Below are 13,899 nucleotides of genomic sequence, written 5' to 3'. Positions count from 1 at the left end.
TCTCTCCTAAAGGAACAGTGATTATATACAAACATACCACTATTATGGAGCTTTATTTGATCATAATGTGAAAATACCAGTAAATAAATTGATAACAGCTTTCTGTAAATAACATTTAAAATACATTTTTTACATATTTAATTTATCTTTGATGGTAAACCGTATATCCTGTACACGCTTCTTGGCTAAAACCAAATGTTTTCTACAATTTAAATCAGAATGGCGATTACTCATTAAAACTACAAATGGCATTACATGATGGCTTGAATTAAGGGTTGAATCAATTACAATTCCACTTAGGAGCCAGATTTGGCAATAGCAACAAGAAAGATTTTATTTTTAAATTAAAATTGTTAGCTTAAGTTACCTTTTCACCAGTTCAATTTGACACCATAACAAAATGAGTGATGCAGAGTATAATTATACTTCATGGACTTGCTTTTAAAAGCCGAGAATGATTTAGAATATTTTTTAAGAATTCACTCAGGGAGATCTGAGTTTCATTGGAATGACTAACATTGACTGCCCAACCCTAATTGCTCTTGAGAATGTGGCAGTGAACTGTCTTCTTGAATACAACTGAGTGGCTTGCTAGGCCATTTCAGGGGGCAGTTAAGAGTAAACCACATGGCTGTGGGGTCTGGAGTCACGTGTAGGCCCAGACCAGGTAAGGATGGCAGATTTCGTTCCTTTAGGGACATTAGAGAAGCGGATGGGTTTTTACAACAATCTGGCAGTTACATGGCCACCATTGAGAATACCAGCTTCTTATTACAGATTGAATTTAACTAAATGTAAATTCCTTGCCATAATGGGGTTTGAGCCCACACTTCCAGATCATTAACCTAGCTCACTACGCTATCATTCCCAATTAACTTGTAAACAAATCAATTGGTTTGGAGTATGAAAAGCAGCTGCCACCTTGATAAAGATATGTTTGGATGATTTCAGAAGAGAGGTCTCCATTAAACCCTATCAATTCCTTCACCATCTGTGATGTTACAGGGTCAATATAGAATCCCTTAGGAGGATCGCAACAGCATAGAGTCTTCTCACCACCTTTACAAGCTAACATCCAGGACTGGATTTTACTGGCAGCAGTAGACCAGGGAGTCATAAGCACTTTATCTTTCGCATTTAATTTTTCACAGAGAAGAATACACTGCTTAACACAAAGCAAGCTGCCCATGATCACCAAACAATCTCTGTATCGCGGATTTGCCCTTTTCTGATGGCAGTTTAACCTAGAGCTAAGGGGATGTCCAGGAGTGCAGCAGCAATGATGTCAGCAAGCAGGGTAAGCAGCCAATCACGTTAAAATATTCCCACAGACAGAAAACCAGCAAGTTAAAAGCACTTTATCTTTAACTTTTTTTCAGATAGCATGATAAACGATTTTGAGTAAATTTGGATTGAAGTCAAAATGTTGATATTGGCAAACTTTTAAAAAAGTTATGCGGATATTTTTATAACATAATGGAGAAATCTGACTTTCCGCAAATATAAAATTAGCCTTTTAGGGTCAGTGATCTAGCAGTAATTATGAAGTTAGTACTCGGTAAATAACCTGGTTACACTTCATTCAGTAAAGTGTAACTTTTTCAAGGCTTTTTACGAGTCTAACAGCGTCAGAGTGGAGACTCTCATCAGCTCAGTGATTTCCCATTGATTGCAGTCTGGTGGGGGGGTCCTCAACAGCACACCCCCTGGGGAAGGAAAGTTCAGAGAAAGAAATTTTTATTGCGCCTCATCTTGCATGAAGACGGAGTGAGCAAGTCACTGATAATTATGTTAATGGGAGCAGGTCAAAGAGTTTTCAAACTAACTACAGGAAGGATATCAGTAAGATTGAAAGAGCGCAGAGAAGATTTACTAGGATGTTGCTGGGTCTTATGGAGTTGAGTTACAGGGAAAGATTAAACTGGTTAGGACTTTATTCCTTGGAGCGTAGAAGGATGAGGGGAGATTTGAAAGAAGTTTACAAAATTGTGAGGGGTATAGACAGAGTAAATGCGAGTAGGCTCTTTCCACTTAGATTAGGAGAGATAAACACGAGAGGACATGGCTTTAGGGTGAAAGGGGAAAGGTTTAGGGGGAACATTAAGGGGAACTTCTTCACTCAGAGAGTGGTGAGAGTGTGGAACAAGCTACCATCTGACGTGGTAAATGTGGGCTCACTCTTAAGTTTTAAGAATAAATTGGATAGATACATGGATGGGAGAGGTCTGGAGGGTTATGGACTAGGTGCAGGTCAATGGGATTAGCAGAATAATATTTCGGCACAGACTAGAAAGGCCGAATGGCCTGTTTTCTGTGCTGTAGTGTTCTATGGTTCTTTTGCTTTGTTCTGATTAAAATAAAGGGAGCTATGGCATTATTTTGGGAATTGCATTCTCTACACCAAATTGGTTACAGTTGCACAAGAAGGTATTTTCATTAGCTAAGTCACTGACAGCAACTTCTGGATCCCTGGCCAGGATTTTCCATTTGTTGGGCAGGCTCGGCGGGGGTGGGGGGGTGAACGGGGGCAGTGATGGAACCAATCGCCGCCCACGATCGGCTCCGCACCGCAATTTCACGCGGGTTTACCAATTAAGGACTGAACTGTGTGGATCGTAAACGGTAGCGCTGAGCACTACCTGTGCGGGCAGGGGGAGGAGGGAGAGCCAGGCCCAGCGCACAGTTTGCGCATGCACACGAAAGAGGGCTTCAGTCTACCTGGGGCAAGGAGCTGCCTCAGGGGGAATGAAGCGGTTTTTGAAAAAATGGATAAAGAGCAGAAAGATTCAATCAAACATGTCCCCTCATGTGACTGTGTCATGGGGCATGTTTTTCTATTAATGAAAAATTTTTTATTCAATAAAAGCTTTTGGAAACCTCATCCTGCTCGTGGATGAGGTTTCCTAAAAACGTAAAGGCCGCTTGGCCTTTTTGCCTGCCCGCCGACCGTAAGGTTGGACAGGCAGCGTAAAATTCAGGTTAATTACCCGGTCAATGGCCTTAATAGGCCTTTCAATTATTGGCGGGCATGCAGCCGACTCCGGCGCACACCCGCCGAATGAAATATCACGCGAGTGCGTGATGACGTCAGGACGCACGCCCGACATCATCGCGCGTCCAGTGTATTGGGCTCAGGCCTGCATGCCGAATGTAAAATTCTGCCCCCCTGTGTTATTCTGCACATGTGCAGACTCTAGAATGTGCTGTCAGTTTCAGTGGAGCACCGATAGCGAACTGGGCAACCTCGCCAACAATAATCACGGCAAAATCTGGGCCCCCAGAGCAATGCGCAGACCTAATTTCAAAGATTTTAGCTAAAGTTGAGCTTAAACAAAACCTTGTCAACAATTCAGTTTTTTAAAAGTTAATGTAATCGATGAACTATTCTTAACGGGGTAAGAAAGAAAATGCATCCGGGGCTTGGTATACAATTCACCAAAACTAGCAACGCAGATTCACAAAGCCATAAAGAAACAAACAAAGCACTGGGAGGATAGAATTGAAAAGCAGAGAAGCTATGATAAGACTTGTCAGACCGCACTTTGGAGTACTTTGCACAGTTTTGTCTCCATATTATAAAATGGATATAGAGACGTTGGACAACATGTACAACCATTCACAAGGATAATACCAGAACTGAGAGGTATAATTATCAGGAAAGCCTGAATAGGCAGGGGTTCTATTCTCTGGAAAAGAGAAGGCTGAACATGACCTGATCGAGGTCCCAAGATTATCAAAGAGCTTGGTAGGATAGAGGTAGAGAAAATATTTCCACTCATGCAGGAGTTCAAAACACAAGGCCATCAATGTAAGATATACCTTTAATAAATCCAGCAGGGAATTGAGGAGAAAGCTCTTTACCTAGAGAGTGTTGAGAATGTGGAACTTGCTCCCACGGGGAGTGGTTGAGGTGAATGGTACAGATACATTTAAGGGAAAGCTGGATAAAACACATGAGGGAGAAAGGAATAGAAGGATATGGTGATAGGGCGAGATGAAGAGGGGTGGGAGGAGACTCGTGTGGAGCAGAAACACCAGCATGGAATAGTTGGGCCAAATGGCCTGTTCCTGGGCTGGAAATACTATGTAATTCTATAATCTAAACTTGTTGAGCCTGCCCTAGCAGTGAGATACTTTGTCATGGTCACAGACCTGGAAAATTTACCCACATGTCTTGATTTCAAAGGGGTAAGAATTTGAAAAGGAAGGATGTGAAAGGAGACAGAATAATGGTAGGGTTTTGGGATTATGCAGCTTTAGTTCAAGGACTAGCTCCAGTACTTGGGCAAAGCTTTTTGGTATCGTGTTTGTACAGAAAGCATTTCAATCTCAGATGATTTAATAGCTTTGTTAAAATAGCAGACAAAGAATGTAAGCATTTATATGCTAATATTCACAGAACATAAACTAAAGTCCTTTTTTCCTCAAAGTTACTAAACTATGAAGTATAACGACTGAATGATTTCTTTTGGAAAATGGAAAATATAACCAGAACACTACAAAGAAAAATTCAGAGAAGGAACCTTTTATTGTATCAGAACTTGCAAAATTGCCATGACGATGGAATAAGCAAGTCATTGATAATTAGAATTTAACAGCTGCGGATCAAAGGGTTTTGTCGTGTTCTGGTTACAAGAGTTTGGAGCTATGGCATTATTTTGGAAATTGAATATTCTATTAATCATTCAATTGGTTACAATGGCAGTTCTCATTATGGCATCTTGGCTACATATTTAACACGACAGTTTAGCGCTGTATTGACTGGAGTCCAGTTTGTTAAGGTATTTTCAGTAAATAAGCAAGGATCCAACCAATAAAAAGCCAGAATAAACTACATTTTTGCACTTGTTGTCATAGCAATATCGGCACACTGCTGTGGGTTCGAAATGGGAGCCCACTGTCTGTGCTATGCCAGTAAAGGTCGCCTCACTGATAAGACAAGTTAAATAAAACTTATAATTGATGAACTGATTATAGATTGGTTGGCCCAGCCCTAAAACCAACTATACAAAATATGCACAAGTGTCATTTAATTGCATGTCGTAGAGTGAGTGATCAAGATTTAATATATAATAGCAAGGTACAACCTCAAAGCTGAACAGAAAGCATGTAGTTGTTCTACAACTTCCCTCTGACTAGCTAAGCATTTCCATCTATCTACAGTCACCATACATACTGTGCCAATCTGTACAGCACATCCACACAATAAAAGACACAATAGGTATAATTACACAGTTCATATAAATAATGTTTCTGATTGAAATAAATGATCAAATAAGCAGTTTTAAAACGGAAAATACTGAATGTAGCCAGTACATACATTTTGAAAAAAAAAATATATCAAAACCTTTGCTGGTTGAAACAATTAGCACCTGATTAACATTAGCACCTAAGACATCCAGGAGGGTGAAATGTCACAAGCTGTGCAGTTCCTTGTGTCCATGCACAAAGAGTGATGTCCATCAAATGAGCAAGCTCTGAGATTCAGGATTGACAAGAGGGAGCATGAAAGCCAACATGTCGTCAATATCTAGGGTTCAGTACCCACCTTGGTCAAGTTGTAGTCAAAGTCCTGCAACATCTGACCCGTAGAATCCCCTCTGTCTGGGGTATGGGGTGGGTGGAGTCTCTGTGCCATGCTCAAAGAGATGGCAGTAACGCCATCCTTCTGCTGAACTTCAGCTCAGAGGTTTCTGATGCCTGTTGTCTGCCTCAGCAGTGACTCTCTCTTTGGATGGTTGGTGGGGTTGGGGATTGGAGGGGGGTGGGGGTTGTGGGTGCATGGAGATGATGGTGGTGGGTGCACGGAGAAGAAAGTGGGAGGTCTCTTTAGGGCTGGGTTGGCTCCAAGGGGACATATATGTCAGTGGGGGGCAGACAGCCTTAGTAATCTGATATCTGAGCCAGTCTGCATGTGTCTCCATTCCAACATGCTGTTGGTGACCAGCCTACCTCGGTAATGGATGCTGGCGAGGTCAGTCTGGCTTAGATCCATCCCATTTCGGTCTCAATAACTATAACAGGCAATCCCCTCATGGGGCAGGTGGATTTAGCTGCACAGACAGCAGGAAGTTTACCAGCGCTGTGTGCCAGTAAACGGTTTCTATTTTGCTGATTGAATAGCCTGTGCCTAGTTGGGAATCTCACACACACTGGCTCTGGCGAACCTCAGATAGGTGACGAGTCCTGACAGGATGCGGGCGGGTGCTCAGTACCAGCCAACACGGGTTTCTCAGGCTGGTCCATTGACTCTTATGCACGAGGAACATCCGTGTGTGTCAGCCACCAGGTTGGCCAAAATGAAGCCCTAGATGAGAGACGGATTAGCATATCAGAGGTAGAGGAATCTTCTAGAAGTAGCACCTTTCGAAACTGAAGAGAAGATGATAAACTGGGCACCTGTTATTAGCTGCCATCCATCCCTCCTCATGAGACAGTTGCACATTTTTTCAACACATAGCCATCAGTGCTACTAAAGATCTTTCCTTTTCCAGTCTTTTTTTGGGGCTGATTTACTGTGAGTGCATGGGCCTGAAGTCATAATCTCTACATTACGGAAAGGTTCCACTACTATTCGTTTAAAAAGGAACTATGACAGGAAGCACAAAATATTGTGCATTACGCAACAAATGCCTTACATTTCCCGCTAACTTCAGTGATTGGTTTTCGGCATCAACCCATTCTTCCTGAGAAGTCAGTTTGAACAAAACTTGTTTCTGGGTTTTCCACAGTGAACAAGAGATTATCTCTCCAAAAACTTCCAGCTGAAAGGAGTCTAGCTTTTGGTAACAGTTTCCTGACAGTGTTCATAAAGATAACCCAAGTTCATTGTCCTATTATAGAAAACAGACTGGGCCGATTTCTACGCGATATTGATTTGCTGGCTTGAGGTGGGGGGGCCTCTGAATCTCAACGATCGGAAGTTGACTCACGACTTGGGTGTGGAAAACGAACTGCGTCTGTTGCCATGTCCCGTCCTGAATCTGCAATTAACAAACAAACACGAGTCTGAGTGAGGTAGAGGAGCAAAGGGATCTAGGGGGGCACTGATACACAAATCCAGGCCCAACATTGCGACGTGGACAGCTCTTAACTGCTTTCTGAAACGGCCTAGCAAGCCGCTCAGCTGTCTCAAGGGCAATTAGACAGGGGCAATAAATGCTGGTTTAGCCAGCAGTGCCACCATGCTGTGAATGAATTAAAAAAATCAAACCAAGTAAGAGCGGTTTCATTCCTAGAGGTATAGTGTGAATTCTATATTAATTGAATGCTGGTGATGGGCATTAACTGGACATTCGCTTGAAACTCTTTCGAGTTATCAACAGTCACAGATTGCAACTCTTTCGAGTACAATCACAGTTCTTGGTTTTTTCCAGGAGTGGGACATGAACCCAGAACCCTCTGATTCAAAGGCGAGGGGGCTATGAACTGAGCCACAGCTGACACCTATAAATAGACACAGACTAAAAATTGGGTGTGAGGTTAGGAGGTGTATGCTTGTAATGTGTAGCTCTGTAAATTAATATAAAAATATGTAAAATTTGGCTCCAGTTCTATCCTTGACCAACTGACTCTCTGGAATAGAACAAACAGGACTAAAAAATAGAGAAGTTGTGTTAAACTTGCCTTGAACCTTGGTTATCCCACCCTTGGGCCTGAATTTTTAAGGTGATACGTGGGCTTGGCGGGAGCAGGTGGGCCAATGAAGGCCCGCTCAGTGTAAAACGTGAGTCGTAGCGCTGAGTGTTACCTGTGCGGGCAGGGGGAGGAGAGAGAGTCGGGGCCAGCGCTCTTCCGCGCACATGTGCGAGAGAGAGCTTCAAACTCCCTGAGGCACGGAGCTGCCTCAGGGAGACTGAAGCGGTTTTCAAATAAATAAATAATTGGCTCGAAAACGTATTTAAACATGTCCCCTCCGTGTCACATGAGATGGGACATGTTTTTATGGTTAGGGAAATTTTTTAATTTAATTAATAAAAGCTTTAGGGAATCTCATCCCGCCCGTGGATGAGGTTTCATAAAAAAGTGCAGGCCGCTTGGCCTTTTCGCCTGCCCTCCAACCGTAAGGATGGACGGACAGCGTAAACAATTACATTCATCAATTCCTTAATGGCCTTAATAGGCTGTTTAAATATCGGGGGGCGCGCAGCCGAATCCGGCACTTGTCTGCCGAACAAAACATCGCAAGACAGCGCGATGACGTCGGGACACAAGCCCAATGTCATCGCGCATCATTTTACATGTCAGGGTGTTGGGCCCGCCCCTGTACTCTGAAAAATCCTGCCCTTGGAGTAATGCCAACGGCTCTGGTCTTTACATTCTAAACATGATATCGTGGTTCTGGAGAAGTGCTTAAACGGTTTTACAAGGATGATGCCGGAGCTGAGAGGTTACACCCGTGAGGAAACATTGACAAGGCTGGGGACCTGCGTTCCAGAAAAGAGAAGACTGAGATAAAAGCAAAATACTGCAGATGCTGTAGAGCTGCAATAAAGGCAGAAAGTGCTGGAAAAACTCAGCAGGTCTGGCAGGATCTGCGGAGAGAGAAGCAGAGTTAATGTTTTGAGTCCGATATCACTCTTCTTCAGATCCCAATTTCGGTTCCAAAGAAGAGTCGTATTAGACTCGAGAAACAAACTCTGTTTCTCTCTCCGCAGACGCTGCCAGACATGCTGAGTTTTTCCAGCACTTTCTGCTTTTATCTAAGAGAAGACTCAGGTTTGATAGGGAAGAATTTTCACCCCAGTTTGGGGGGGGATAGTTCAGGAGCGGGCGCACCTCTGATCGGCGTGCCCAATCGGGGGCACGCCGCCATTTTACGTGGGAGGGCCAATTAAGGCCCACCCAGCGTGACACCCGCCAGGAAGTGCTATGTGCTCCCTGTGTGGGCAGGGGGAGGATTCGCTTAGCCGGGAGAGCGCTCTTTCACACATGCGCACGAAAGAGCGCACTCGTCTCCCTGAGGCTAAGTGCTGCCTCAGGGAGATCAGCGCCAAATTCAAAAATGGTCAACGCAAAAAAATAAAATTTCCCTGATATGCCCCCTCATGTGACACTGTCACATGAGATGGGGCATGTCCATCACTTATATTCAAGCTTTTATTACATTTTTAAAAAACTACATGAAACCTCACCCCACCCGTGGATGAGGTTTGATGCTTTTTCTAATTCCCGCCAGGGCCCCCGGCCTGCCCGCCAGCCTTAAGGTTGGACGGGCAGGTCCATTACCAGTCGAATTAGTTTGTCAATGGCCTCAGTTGGTCGTTGACAGGTCGGCGGGTGCACAGCTGATTCGGCTGCACCCCTGCCAACCTGAGAATTGATATGACGCGGGGTGAGGTCAGGAGTTCCACCCAACGTCATCCCGCCTCATTTTATGCGTCAGTGAGTGGGACCCGCCCCCTGCTCGCCGACCTCAATATCCTGCCCAGAGAGTTCTTTAAGATTATGAAAATGTTTGATAGGGTAATGATAGAGTAGATATGATATTTCCACGTGAGAAGACCAAAGCTCGGGGCCATATAGGATAGTCACTAATAAACCTAATAGGCAACTCAGAAGAAATGTCTTTGCAGAAAGAATGTGAGAATGTGGAACTTGCTACCATGAGGAGTGGTTCAGGTAGATATTATAGATATAGATAAAGGGAACTAGATAAAGACATGGGATGGAAACGAATAGAAAGATATGCTGACAGGGTCAAAAAAAGAGGACTGGGGGGAGGCTTTCTGTGTTGTGCACTCTACATCATTTTACACTCACAACATGGGCCAAAAAGACCAACAAGGCATCTGTGGCCTTCGGACTGATTTTGCCAAAACAGAAATGAACCTGAATTGTTAATTACTAAATGCACAGGGACTTACCTTGCACCCGTCTCTTATAACCGTAGGTTGAGATATTGTATTTGCCTTAAATATCTGCCCATTCCATCCTCTAAAGAGCATGGAATTAGCGTAGGGATGTTTGTTGGTGGTGTTCTTCCAGACTGGGAGATTGAGACAGTGGATCGTAATGGTCTGTATGGCCTCTGAACTTAGTAAATGCAAAAAGTTCATCTGTACTTTCCCAATCCCAAAGTCTAGCTGCAAAGGGAAATAAACGGTTAAAACAGGATCAGTGAAAAGTCATGAAATTCAAACCGAGACGTACAACAGGAATAAAAAACCATTTGCTGTCAATGTCAGTTCCGAGGAGAGACTGGAGAACCTGGGATTGTTCTCCTTAGAGCAGCGAAGGTTCAGGGGAGATTTAATGGAGGTGTTCAAAAGTCATGATGGATTTGGTGGAGTGAATAAGGACAAACTGTTTCCAGTGGATGGAGGTCGGGACCCAGAAGTGGTTAACAGAAGGAGCGGAGGGGAGGGTGAGAAAGTATTTCTTTCAGGCAGCGTGTTGCTGTGATTTTGATCGCGCAGTCTGAAAGGGCGGCGGGAAGCAGATTCAATGTTAACTTCCAAAACAAAATTGGCTGAATACTCAAAGGAGAAACTTTGCAAGTCTGTGAGGAAAGAGCAGGCGGAGTGGGGCTAATTGCATTGCTTTTTCCAGGAGCTGGCAGGGGAGTTCTGGGCTGAATGGCCTCCTTCTGTGCTCTAAGGTTCTAAGGGCGGGAATCCCCCCCCCCACCCCACCCCCGCCCCGGGCACCACGGGGATCATCTGGTCCCCCTGAAAGTCAATGGACTTTTGGCCAGGCCGCAGAATCTCTTGCGGTGGGTCCCACCACGACGGGACCGGAAACTTCCGGCCAAAGCCTTAAACTAGAAAGGAAAGTGCTCACAGGTTATTTGACTGAGGAACGCTTTGTGGCTGAAACCTATTCTATGGATGTTTGACATCTATTTGTGTGCATGTCTCAGTAAGAGCCATCGGATTTCTATCAGAAGCACCACCCTGCCTGGTTTCATTGTCTCTCTAGCTGAGGGCACCTGAGCTAACGAGAGGAACACATCAGCAAGCATCCTCGTACACAATTGCCATCCAGTGACTTCTTGAAAGCTGACTTACAAAGAATTATATAGAATTTATGGCACAGAAACAAGCCATTCAGTTCAACTGGTCTGTGCCAGTGATTATGTTCCATTGAGCACCCTGCACCCTATTTCTCCCTCATTAATCAAATGAAATTGCTCCCTTTTTTTTATAATCCTTGTTGCGCTCAGTCCCAAATCCATTCTGGTTATTTGCTTCAGTGGTGTTTGATGGAAACAGCACAATTGGAAATCGTTTGGCCCATTGTTTCAGGTACTGGCCCTTTGCTATTCAGTTAGTCCCACTCTTCTGCTCTTTCCACAAAGGCCCTGCAATTTTTCTCCTTTTCAAGTATTTATCCAATTCCCCCTTTTGAAAGTTATTATTGAATCTGCTTCCACCGCCCTGTCAGGCAGCGCCTTCCAGATCACAGCAACTCGCTGGGTAAAGAGCGTTTCTTCACGCTGCCTCTGGTCCTTTTGCCAAATGCTTTAAATTTGTGTCCTTCTGCTGGCAGAAACAGCTTCTCTTTATTTTACTCTATCGAAACACTCCGTGATTTTGAACAGCTCCATTAAATCTCCTCTTAACCTTCTCGGCTTCTCCAGCCTCTTCGCCTTAATTGAAGTCCCTCATTACCTTCGATGTACTGACGGGGCGTAAGCAGGTCTGACCGCCAGTGCTAAAGTTGCAGAACACTTCGATTGTATCTGAAGGGCAGCCCAAGTTGGGGTCGATCCAGTACTTATCTGCAGTGGGGTGGGAAAGGGCCCGTGTTAGAAATCTGTACTGAGCAATTGCTGCTGTCAAGATACAAGTCGAAACGCACAGGGCTGCACTCACCGTTAGATAATTGACTTTCACAGTTCAGCAAGTCCCGGCAAACACGAACAGGATGTTCCTTGGTTCCCAGTGGGCTCTTGATACTGTGCATCAGACTGCTCAGATAGTGCAGAGTTTTGAATATCTCCATACCTTGTTCCATGAGCGGCATTTCAGTATTCTGGTAATTCTACAGAGAGTATTAATATAGGTGTGAGATAACTGACCAGGTGGAGAGATATGAACAAAGGCAACATTATCAGGAAAGTATCCAGAGCACCTAGGTCAAAGCACAAAAGAATACAAAATCTACACATGGTTTAGAGATTCAGCATGCACTCCCAGCAATGGTGATAAAACCAATGAAACGTAAAGGAAACAAGGGCAGAATCTTCCATTCTGGAGTCTAAGTTCGTTGGTGGGAGTGGAAGTTGGGGCGAATTCTGCTGCAGAGCGGGACAGCTGAACATGGAAGATCTTGCGCTGTTCAGCTCCTGAAGTATGCTTGCGTGAAGAGCACGTCAAACCGCGTGGCAGGGCAGGCAGGATGTGGACCCCCTCACTGTTACCTCATAGGCTCCAACGTAGAAGGCTAAGAGGGGAGTTGAGGAGAAAGTTTTTCACCCAGAGGGTGGTGGGGGTCTGGAACTCACTGCCTGAAAGGGTGGTTGAGTCAGAAACTCTCGTAACATTTAAGAAGTATTTAGATATTCACTTGCGTTGCCATAGCCTCCAGGGCTATGGGCCAAGCGCTGGAAAATGGGATTAGCGTTGTCAGATCTTTGTTAACTGGTTTGGATACGATGGGCTGAATGGCCTCCTTCTGTGCTGTAAACGTCTATGAGTCCATGAATCTAACGTGCAGGCGCCTCATTGAAAAGGCACCCGGACAGCTCTGCAGAGTTGTTGTGATTTGGAACGCGCTGCCTTAAAGGGCAATGGAAGCAGATTCAAGAGGGACTTTCTAAAGAGAGCTGGATAAAGACTTCAAGGGTGAATTCTGAATTGATGAAAGATCACAGATCTGAAATGTTAACTCTGTTTCTCTCTCCACAGATGCTGCCAGACCTGCTGAGTATCTCCAGCATTTTCTGTTTTTAGTTCAGATTTCCAGCATCCGTTGTATTTTGTTGCTCTCTTGAACAGGCTGGAGATTTTTTTTTCAGTACCTATCCTATCAAGCCCATTTCAGAATCTTGTGTGTTTCAATGCGATCACCTCTCATTCTTCGAAACTCCAGAGAATATAGACTCAGTTTACTCAACCTCTCATCACAGGAACATAGAACATAGAAGCAGAAGTAGGCCATTCAGCCCATCGAGCCTGCTCCGCCATTCAATTAGATCATGAGTAATCATTCACCTCAATGCCACTTTCGTCCATCAGCCCCATACCCCTTGATGTCATTGGCCTCCAGAAATCTATCAATTTCTGTCTTGAACATGCTCAATGATTGAGCTTCCACAACCCTCTGGGGTAAAGAATTCCAAAGACTCACTGCCCTCTGAATGAAGAAACTCCTCCTCATCTTAAGTTGAGTCTTAAATGGCCTGCCCCTTATTCTGAGACTGTGTCCCCTGGTTCTAGACTCACCAACCAGGGAAACATCCTATCCACATCTACCCTGTCACACCCTGTATTAATTTTGTAAGTTTCAATGAGATCACTTCTCATTTTTCGAAAATTAAAAGATGACAGACCCAGTTTCCTTAATCTCTCCTCAGAAGACAATCCTGCCATCCCAGGGTGGTGAACCTCCTTTGCTCCCCCTCTGTGGCAAATGCATCCTTCCCCAGATAAGGAGACCAAAACTGCACACAATACTCTAGATGCGGTCTCCCCAAGGCTCGGTATAGTTATTAATATATTCAATCGGGAATTCAGGAGAAACTTCTTTGCCCAGAGCGTGATGTGAATGTGGAACTCGCTACCACAGGGAGTGGTAGAGGTGAATAGCATAGATACATTTAAGGGGAAGCTGGATAAACACATGCAGGAGAAAGGAATAGAAGGATATGCTGATGGGGTGAGATGAAGAGGATGGGAGGAGTCTCCTACGGAGCATAAACACCAGCCTGGACCAGTTGGGCTGAATGGCCTAATT

General features: G+C 44.4%; 1 protein-coding gene across 1 annotated transcript in view; it reads right to left on the bottom strand.

Annotated features, from left to right (window-relative positions):
- Positions 1 to 5,778: 5,778 nt before the first annotated feature.
- col24a1 (collagen type XXIV alpha 1) overlaps positions 5,779 to 13,899 on the bottom strand; it is a 721,848-nt gene continuing 713,727 nt past the window's right edge. The window contains exons 56-59 of the mRNA XM_078561886.1: positions 11,817 to 11,985; positions 11,613 to 11,722; positions 9,867 to 10,085; positions 5,779 to 6,983 (exon numbers count right to left, since the gene is read on the bottom strand). Coding sequence (XP_078418012.1) covers positions 6,837 to 6,983; positions 9,867 to 10,085; positions 11,613 to 11,722; positions 11,817 to 11,985 — 645 coding nt within the window. The 3' untranslated portion in view covers positions 5,779 to 6,836. The remainder of the gene's footprint in view (positions 6,984 to 9,866; positions 10,086 to 11,612; positions 11,723 to 11,816; positions 11,986 to 13,899) is intronic.

The sequence above is a fragment of the Cetorhinus maximus genome, chromosome 17 (assembly GCF_964194155.1).
Source record: "Cetorhinus maximus chromosome 17, sCetMax3.hap1.1, whole genome shotgun sequence".
NCBI classification, from domain to species: Eukaryota; Metazoa; Chordata; class Chondrichthyes; order Lamniformes; family Cetorhinidae; genus Cetorhinus; species Cetorhinus maximus.
Note: the sequence above shows the minus strand (reverse complement) of the source record. Positions and strands in the feature narration are given on the sequence as shown.